At 40.4% G+C, this 10,580-nt stretch overlaps 1 protein-coding gene across 4 annotated transcripts in view; it reads left to right on the forward strand.

Moving 5' to 3' along the window:
- LOC105200019 (E3 ubiquitin-protein ligase TRIM9) overlaps window positions 1–9,202 on the forward strand; it is a 108,952-nt gene extending 99,750 nt beyond the window's left edge. For all 4 annotated transcript variants that reach the window (XM_039448989.1, XM_026132596.2, XM_011167383.3 and 1 more), the window contains 3 exons: window positions 3,406–3,544; window positions 4,613–4,843; window positions 6,133–9,202. In XM_039448989.1, coding sequence (XP_039304923.1) covers window positions 3,406–3,544; window positions 4,613–4,843; window positions 6,133–6,461 — 699 coding nt within the window. In that variant the 3' untranslated portion in view covers window positions 6,462–9,202. The remainder of the gene's footprint in view (window positions 1–3,405; window positions 3,545–4,612; window positions 4,844–6,132) is intronic.
- The last annotated feature ends 1,378 nt before the right edge of the window (window positions 9,203–10,580 follow it).

A 10,580-nucleotide genomic window follows, 5' to 3' on the forward strand; every position in this document is an offset into this window, starting at 1 on the left:
GTCGGGATTAAAAGGCAGCCTCGTGGAGCGAATTCGCGCGAGTTTGAAAAATTTGGAGATTAGCGTGTAAAGGCGGTTTTAATGCGCCACATTAATTCATTTGTGCCGTCCTAAATGGACGATAATATCTCTTATTGTTTGATAAAGAAATTGCACGCAGTTTATAAGAGTTTAAATCCAAATCTTTTTTCCTACGCTGAGAAAATGGGAAAAGATGGGGTGCCTTTGACCAATTTTAACATTTTACGTTATGCTTCATTTTAGTATCTAAAAATAGAAAGATAATTCTAAAATATTCTTTCAAGTATTGACATTGATACACTGATATTTTGTAAATTTAAATTGTTACTTTTTTAATTGTATCTTTTTTAACATTAGAAAAAAAATTGAATTCTGATCAAATGTACAACACCCATGCTGTACGTTTATATTATAAAAGGTGCGTGTACACATATAGAGTGAAGTTGAGATAATTTCAAATTTTTATATTTATATCTTTAACATTTTTTATATTATATAAAGTTTTATATAAAATATATAAAAATTAACCTAGACAAATTAAAATAATGTAGGACGATATAATAATTACGTATTAAAAACTCAATTTTAACGAAAATAAAATTTTCTTATAATATATATTTTTTTAAATTTTATCTTTATCTCTTTTTTAAGTTACAATATCTATTGCTAATCAAAAGTATAACAATTGCTCATTTTCTTTATGTTGGTTAAGGTTGATAAGGTTGAATTTTAAACAATTGTTTCCTCGATTGTTTCTAAATGACTACATAACGATATATAATTCAAATACAAGATGGAATACGTATGCCATTTTATGAGACTAAGAAAATTTTTAAAACTACTTTATAGCAGCACAGTGTCCCTTATTATTAAAATTATAAATTATAAAGTGCTTTTGGCAAATTGCAAATTTGCAATTTTTACTTTTACAAATTTAATAGCCATAGATAATTTTACAAGATAACATGATCAAAGGTATACCATCTTTCTCTTGTCATATATAAATTGAGAAACAGTTTGCGAACCAAGCTTCTTCTTCAAGTAAATGAAGATTCGGTATTGAGAGCGTTAATTGAAGTCCATAACTCCAAGATTCCGGGCTTACACGTGAGAAATGAGCGATCCTCTCGAGCGATGGCAATTATTAATTGCTCCCAGCGATATCGTCCCGTTCATTAGAAGTTTTTATCAAATGACAGCAGTTCGAACCGTCGTTTGCCACATAATCCACGATATTAATGTGAGGTAATTTACCGGCGGTCGTAGAGTTTCATAAGGTTTTGTCTTCCGGCAGCGCAAGGGGAAAATAAAATTGCGTGAAGAGAGGGAGAGAATGATATTATAAAGCTTTAGCATTTTTTACGCAGAATTATTTTAATATCGGCAAATTTAATTCCTTCAAATATTTGCGTGCGAATGTAACGCAGAATAAGAAATGTGTAAATTTAACGTATAAATTAAATGTGTATAAAGAGAAAGAGACTTCGTTTCTCATTAATTCTCGCATTGTGAATGTCAATTCCTTATAAATCTCATTGATTTAGTCGAGCTAAAGTATACACACTTATGCGATGCGTTATTAAAGCAATTTTATTAATAATATTATCGGATTGTATTAATCCTTCTCGCCTTTCATGAAGATTTCACCCTTGGAGTGGAGGAATATAATGCTGAGCCCGCAGTAAAATCGAGAATAGGATGTATATCGCCGCGCCGCGTATGAATTCCCGTTCGCGTAAACGTGCTTCAGGCCAAGCTTGTAAATCGCGCGTCTAAATTTTCATGCTTTGTTAATAATGCACCCGGCGCGGCGGCGTTGCGATATGGCGCTCGTTAACGAACGGAGCGATACCGCGAATATAAATCGTCCTTGTTGCCGGCGCCGCTCTCCTCGTCCTTTCTGCCGCCCCTCGTCCGACCTATCGCCAGTCCTCCTGGGCGGCCATCGGATAACGCGGTCCATCCTCCTCCTTTTAATATTTAAATCGAGCTCGTTCGCGCGGCGCGATGCCTCAGATTTCCCGGTTTCCGTTTCCGCGCTGTCGCTCTTTGAGCTCGCAGCGGGAGGCTCGCGAGGACTACTTTGACGAATCAGGATCGGGTTTATGTCGGAAGATTCACGCTAGTCTGGAATTAATTCCCACCGTTCTGCGTAATATTATACTTGAAGAAAATGCAAGATATGCAAAAATTAATTCCTGATTCGGATAAGAAGGACGGAAACTTTCAACAAACTTTGCAACTTCTAGCAAACATTTTTTTTTTTAATGTTATAGTATTTTTCTACTATTAGTTTTTTTTTAATTTTTTATATTTAAAGTCAAGTAGTAATCGCATTTTTTTATCGAGACACATACATAATGGACAATAAAAATAGTATCAAAAAGTGATAAATGTTGACAATATAACATAATTGAAAGGGGGAAGGGGGGGAAAGATAACTGTTGAAGTTACTTGTATCATATATTTTGATCTTCCTTCACGAACCTTTTATTTCGATATTGAATTTAATAACGTGTCTCGTGCTTGTTTATCCGTCGGCCGACCAATCGATGCTATCTTGACGTTTCTTTCAGCAAAGTCGACACGACAGGTAAACTTCGCTCTTTATCCACGATTCTCGTTTATCTACCATCCGTATGAACAATGTCAATACACGCTTGCCACAGTAAACGAGGATTTTCGAGTCCAGTTGGACATTTCATCTAACTTAATCGTTACTCAATAGATGAAAATTGGAGCAGTTGACGTTTTCATATTTTTAGATAAATTATTTGCTCGTTTCTATTTTTAAGGGTTTCTCATTTATTATCATCTTAATTAGTATTTTTTTAATTATATGTTATGTGTTTTATATATACAATTTAATTCTATTATAATTATCATAATAGAAATACGGAATATCGTCAGAATTTTACTTTACTTAAACATTTATGTTTCCTGAAAAGTAAGAATTATGAAAATTAAATATTTTCTAGAAATGTGCAAACTGTTTAAATACGAATCAAATCGAATCAAATAGAATTTTAAATTTGAATCTTTATAACTCAAATTCGAACTATACAAAAATCTCGAATTCAAATTTCATATTGATAATCTTATAAAATAAAATTTAAACTGACTTTATATAATATCTTTAATATAATTTTTTTTATATATAGAAATTTTTTTATCATCTCTACATACATAAAATTCAACTTAACAATAACCATACCGTTAATTAAATGTTATGTTTCGATTCGATTCGACGTGAAAAAAACCTTGATATCTCTAAAATATTCCTTCTAATATTATGTATTTCCATGAAAATTAATAGGATAGATTGTCCGACTACAATTACAATTCACAAATTCACCGGTGTCCCGTTTGAAATCTGATTCGCAGGAGGTGTACTGTGGCCGCGAGACCATTTGCACGGTGGACGGGCTGCACTTCAACTCGCTCTACAACGCCAGGGTGCGGGCCTTTAACAGCGCCGGTGAGGGCGAGTACTCGGAGCTGATCGGCCTTCAGACCGCCGAGGGTGAGAACTTCTCTTCTTTTATATTTTTTTCTCTTTTCCTTCACGGTTTCGTGGGCGAAAAGCGCGCGCACGGAGGCCTCGGCTGGAAAATCGGCGTCGGTGTCGCGTGGAAGACGAACGATCGTAAGCGACGTCGATTTTCCAGCCGTGCGTATTTTTTTTCCGCGGCACGATCGCGTGATCGATGAGATGGACGGTAATCGCACAGAAATAGCCGCGATAGAATGCCCATCCGTGTGGCGTTTGCGGAATAATGCGGGCGACAATTACAAATGACTCTGACGAGACATTTTTACCTCCGCGTTAGCTCCGAGAGGAAACTCTCAAAATTTCTAATTATCCTTAATTATACGAACGAAAATACTTGAATTATTTAGCACACTGCGGAGAATTTAGATGTCCTACATTTCTTGAATCGACAGATCGAATTATATTTGTTATCTATAATTTAATCCGAAATGCTGCTTATATTTTTGGAGTAATTCCTTTATTACTGAATCTCATTCTCTTATTTAAATCTCTTCGTATTTATCGAAAAGTAATATTAATATGTAAAGATTGAGCGAAAAGTTCTTTCTCCTTTATATTCCCGTATCGTAACTTAATATTCGTTGAGCGAGAGTTCAGTGTTAAGCTTCGACAATCGCGTCGAAGCATGCACGCAGATGAAATTCCATACCAAAGTTTTAAATTATTTAACACACACCGCGAAAGATAAAACATCCCCTGTTTTCTTTTTCTTTTTTTTTTTATTCAACCTCCGCAGTCGCGTCACGTCGACTTTCCATATCAAATTCTTAAATTATTTAGCCGCACAGAAAATCAGATCCCTCATTCTCCTTCCATATTAAGATTCCACAATCCCGTCACGTCGTTATTAACATCGAGTGCAGCGGCGGCGGCGGCGGCGGCGGCGTCGACGTCGAATTCCCAATAACCCGGCACTCGATAACCCAACGCTCGTGCCTGAACGTGTAGTTCGTTAAGCGTGCTTGCGGATCCGAGTCCGCGGAATATTAATCGTAGCTGTACAGCGAAGCGATATATATCCTCTGGTTTCTGTCGCAGTGGCGTGGTTTTCGTGGGCCACCGGCGCGGCCGGCATACCGCAGGAGGTGTCTGTATCCGAGGACGCGATGAGCGCGTCCTGCGAGGGCTACGAGCACCGCGTGGTCCTCTCCAGCGTCGGCTTCTCACGAGGCGTTCACTATTGGGAACTGACCATAGATCGATACCACAGTGACACCGATCCGGCCTTCGGTATCGCCCGGGCCGACGTGTCGCGCGATCAGATGCTGGGTAAGTTCACCACCTATTCGGCCTTCCCCTCCTTGTCCTCTACGGAAAATATCGTGCGGTTTATCCGGCCCCGATGAAATATTCATGCGCCACCCGCTACACCCCGGAGATCCCTGGTTTGCCTCGGAAATTCGGAGGCAAGAGACGTATGTACCGTTTTCCCCGCATATTCTCTCTCTCCCTCTCTCTCTCTCTCTCTCCTCCTTCTTTTCTCTCGCTCTTTTTCTCTGTCTCTTTGCCTTTGTTTCTGTACATCGTCCCAGATAAGAGAAAACGACGATCAAGAGATTCCGAGAGATCGTAAAGTGCACGACCGCGGTTGTGCAACATACTGGAAGAGGAAGGTCCTTTAACCTTTAGGTATACGGAAATCGGGTCAATGCCCTTAGAACTGATGAAATCCGCAAATCGATCGCGTGCTGCCTAATACATACGACGGAAATTTATGTAATAGGGCCTACACAATCGGGTTGCGTGCTCTCTTTTCTTCTTGCAATCGTTTCAGAATGTTTTTCATGTTAACGATGTGTTTAATGATAATTATTCGTTCCACCTGCCGCAATTATTTCAAACGAAAAAATATATTAACATGAATATCAAAAAGATCTTCGCTATTATTAATGAAGTTTTATGTATTTTTAAAGCATGATGCAAAGCATTATGCAAATAATTTTATCATCTCTAACTTTTTTAATATATCTAATACGTTGATCACCGTACTACGACCGTTTACGTCCGAGACGGTCTCCACGCCGCGAAGAAAAAGACTTGTTAAAACAATTAAGAACCTTACTGATTCGGTAGATCTCTAGCAGTAATATATGGACGGCCAGTTTTATTTTAAAGTAACAAGATTTTCCAGCTGAATAAATGTAGCGATTATAACTGAATACAGTTATTATAATAACATTATAAATTTGTTAAACGGTGAAAAAACGGTAAAAAAAACTTTCTTGCGAAAATCAATTAAATACATTGATTAAAATTTTTAACAAAACATACTAGCTAATATGACGCATACTTTTGCTGCTGTAGTGAAAAAAACTCGTTACTTGTTTAGCAATTTTCATCGTAGCAAAAACTTTTAATGAGCAAATTGCATTTTTAATTACACATAATTTCTTCGTTGAACTATCAAATTCCCTTAGTCTTAGACGTCGAACTCGCGCAGAAAGCAGCTTTACTGAATCACCCAATCTATTTTTTTTTTTTTTGTTTGTTCATGACAGTTGGATCGTCCACTTTGAAAACGATCACGTACAATTTTGCGAATTGTCGTCTGTTCACAGGTAAGGACGACAAAGGCTGGAGCATGTACATAGACCGACAGCGGTCGTGGTTCATGCATGGCGGCGGTCACGCACAGCGTACGGAGGGTGGCGTTCAGCAGGGCTCGACTGTCGGCGTCCTCCTCGATCTGGACACCACGCACACGCTACGTTTCTTCGTCAACGATCAGCCACAGGGCGGCATCGCCTTCCGCGATCTCTACGGCGTCTTTTATCCGGCGATCAGTCTGAATCGCGGCGTAACCGTCACCCTTCATACCGCGCTTGACGTGCCGCGTCATCTCCTCGCACTTCACGAGGAGTACGTTAGCGATATGATTCAGAGCTAGGGGTACCTCAACGTCCTCAAGAAAGGTCTGCCGCAGGAGATCGGCTCGCCTTTAGGCCCGACAATGTGCGCCACGGACAGGTGCAGGGACTTCGAGTCGGGTCAGCTGCTAGAGAAGATTGTCGAGGAGAGTCCGGTCGACGTTAACTAATGGGTAGATCTTTCGAATATATTTAGAGCGATCGATCGTAACCCGTTTTCTGCATGATTCCGCTTGGCACAAAACGTTATGAGATAACACGTAAAATCGCTCCGAGGTATCATAACGTTAAGGGCATTTCGGTCCTTCCGCAAAATTGTGCGGCGAAACGAGAGAGAGAGAGAGAGAGAGAGAGAGAGAGAGCGCGAGAGAGAGAGAGAGAGAGAGAGAGAGAGAGAGAGAGAGAGAGAGAGAGAGAGCGCGGATTGATCTCTTTAGGGACAATATTTTCTTTCTCCAAACATTTTAATATTTATTTATGAATATATATTTTTGCGGAGTGTTTTTCTACGCAATTGTGACACATATTTCGTGTGTTCTAAATTTAACATACTATAAATGTGAGTGTGATTTTTGTATTTATTAAGAAATACACAGTCCCTGGGGACGTTAATCCGCACAAAATTCGCCGCTGTCTGAGTATAAGCAAGCTCCACGAGGAATAACGATTCAACAGGTTCAGAAACTTTGGCGAGAGGGTTTCCGAGGGTGGCGCTAACCGTGGACCCTTTTGGATCCGCCTTGTTTGAGAAACTGAAACTTAGAATCCAGACCTCTAGTTAGGAAATCGGAATTTATACTTTCCTATCTCGCCCGTACGATCAATTATCGCGTTAAACGAAATCATCACTAATGTCAATCGAAGCGCATACGTTTCGAAATACAGAGCGCAATGTGAAATCACTCGTAGAGTGAAACGTCACACTTCATCCCCAAAAAATTAATGAGACTGACACACAACATACGTTACGCAAGCCATAAATAGTATCTCCCTAAAGGTAGGGGGTTCACGAAAGCCGAAATAAAACTCCCTCCGCGCTGGAAATCAGTCCATTTTCTATTTGTACCGCACTCTATATATTAAAAGCGGAGAAAAGAACATATTTTTTCCTACACGTTTCCTAAAATTCGTGTTTCGAGGAATTGTCTCGACGAAGGCTTAACGCACTTTCGAGGATCGATGCTTGCGATCTTCGGCCAATTAACTCGAATTCCACACTACAGCCGACGCTACTACGATCCGGAAAGAGGCGAAGGGAGAAATTACCGGACACTTAACCGAAGGTGGAACGACCGGCCCTCGAAAGCAAGGAGACGTCCATTAGCAAATAGCCAAGTATCGTCGGCGAACAAACTTTGTTGAAGACCGTGTCCAAAGTAGGAACGATCAATCGCTTGGTTCGAGAGATCGTGGCGAGAGCCGCGGAATAAGAGATGAGTTTCTTACATCTTAGGAATACATCGATAGTGATAGATGCACAAGCGAGAAATAGCATCTCGCCTGACAGCAACCTTTCTCGATATCCTCGACGGAACCAGTGGTTCTTAGTAACTTCTTACTCCGGGGATAGTAGAGTCGAGTTGGAGTGCGCGAAGAAGAAGGACATACGGTATCGGAGAGGACCTTCAGTAGTCTTTCCCGCAGCGTGCTACTCCGGGTAACCAGTTAAGAAAGTCGACGATTAGTCCCGCTGGGCGGCATCCGCCGCTGAGTTTTTGTCGATCGTGTAATTAACTCTTTCAGCACCTGTCGCGGCACGAGTTCTTTTGTTAAAGAACTCGGAAGAGCTTCTTTCGTCATAAAGGTAAGGCGTAAAAAAGATTTTTTGAGTATTTATACATTTTCTGCAATGCAATAATTTAATAACAACTTTTTCATTGCGAGAATAACATTTTTGCGAGGGAAAAAATATTGTACCGTTTCGTGAAACACATCTCTTTCGTGGAAAGTGCGTCAAAAATGCGTAAAAGCTCTTCTAACGTTCGACGACTTACCTCTCGGAAAATAATTAAACGCACTTTTTCCATTCGCTGAATAAAATTGATCGAAACAGAATTTAGTAATTCAATTCGGCACGGTGCTGAAACGGTTAATGAACCTGCGAAATCGTCGATCGAACGCTGACGAGGCGCGATCGACGACGAGGAGACGGAGAATTGAGACTACGGTAAGGCCGATAATTATCCTACAGGACGGAGAATCGAAATCACGCTGACCGAACGGATTCTTCGTTCTGCTCGCGCGATCGACGGATCGCTCGATCGTCCACCCATTATCCATATCGACACGTATAAGTGTAATCGCGTTGTAGGCGTTAAGCTCCATTAAAGCGTATAGACAGGTAAGGCGTATAAATGCTGCCGCGGCTTTAGTGTACAATAACGAGTATACGTTTTTCTAGTCTTCGATAGAGACTTAATCGACACATCTCCTTCGCTCCCACTCTCACTCCGTCGTTTCTTCCCCCTCCCCCTCCCCTTTGCATCCCCCATTCCCAATCCCTCTGGTTCTTTTTTTTACGACTTTATATCTTTCGACAGTCAGGAGTCATGGGACACTTGGTCCTCGCGCTCGTCGTTATATTCCGATGTAACGATAGCCCGGAAGCGTTATTCCGCGCCGGTCGTCGTCTCTGCGAGCGCGCGCCTTTTGGCGCCGTGTATATAAGTGTATATATACATATATCGATTGTACCGCCGATGAATTTGCCGATTGTACCATTTACGACTGTATCGGATCAATAAAACGCAACGAAAACGCCCGCACGACTCATGTGATTCTCTCCCCTTCGAGTCTCCCCTTCGATTCGCTCTTCCCTTTCGGCGGTGGATTAAGGTACACGGAGGCTCTCTGCAAAATATTAGGGAAAATACGGACTCGAAAAGATTTTGTGGCAAACGATTAAACCATTTTTCTTTCTAACGTTACATTAATGTTAATATTTCTTATTTATTATAATATATTTGATGTAGGATTATTCAGTTTTCGTGAAACAGAAATTCGTATTTCGAACTTTGAGAATTCAACAGAGAGAGAGAGAGAGAGAGAGAACCGCGAATTGATGCCCTTGTGCGAGAATCCACGACTGTTCTCCCGCCGCTTTTCCCTCCCCTTTTTCTCCGCCGTTTTTCATTCATTTGATCCGAAACTTTCGCAACACCTCTTCAGGAAGTTCTCTCGCCGTTGCGCCGGCTCCCGCAAATTGCGACGAGTGGCCGAACATCGAAGGAAAAGACCGGTGGAGAGCGCGGTACGTATAGTCTGGATGGGGATTGAGAAAGAAAGAAAGCAAAGAGGGCGACGAGTGGTCCGAGAGAAAGAGAGTGCTCAGCTCGGCGAAGAAAGCATCTAATGCGGTCTAGGCGGGCCCCTTTAACGAATGCAATTAGCTGTCGCGGCTGTGGCTACGGTACGGGATCATTTTTCCCCTTCGGGCATTATTTTATATCGCCTGTGCCGTAAGTTCGTTCGAGCACGGCGCTTGATTCGATTCGGAGATTGGAGGAAGGATGTAGTCGCACGACCGTGCTTAGGGCTAATCGATTTCCGTCTTTTTTTTCCCATCCGCCCGTCGCCGTCGTTTCGTACAAGATGTGGCAGTCCTTTTGTCGCCGATGGCGCTTTCCTGTTTAGACGAAGGAGAGTATGGAGAAATGCTCGTGTAACGTTCGTGATTTAACACTTTGGAAATTGTCGCGTTTACAGAGAAAATAAAACAAGATACAAATCAAGCAAATTTAATAAAGTTGTATACAAAGAGGTGGAACGTTATTTAAATTGCAAAACGTTGCAAAAAAAAAATACAGATACGAAAAACCGTTTCGACCGTTACGTTTTACTTTTCTTTGTTTAAGTTAGTACAGTTAGTCTTAACAAATGTTTGTTGTTGGAAGTTTGTTCAGTACACAGAAAAGAACGATTTCTTCGGACTCAATAAATTTTATTGTATCCAAACAAATTTATTTGGAACGATCTAATGTTTGAATCGACAACTAACAATAGTATTATTTTCATTAAGTAATAAAAATGTTTAAATTAAACAATATTTTTATTCAAACAAGTAATGATTTATATAGGCATATGTAACAAGTTTCAGTCAAATAGATGGAAATAATTTCAATAAAATCTTTTTCTCTGTG

This window comes from Solenopsis invicta, chromosome 5 (genome assembly GCF_016802725.1).
Source record: "Solenopsis invicta isolate M01_SB chromosome 5, UNIL_Sinv_3.0, whole genome shotgun sequence".
Classification (NCBI taxonomy): Eukaryota; Metazoa; Arthropoda; class Insecta; order Hymenoptera; family Formicidae; genus Solenopsis; species Solenopsis invicta.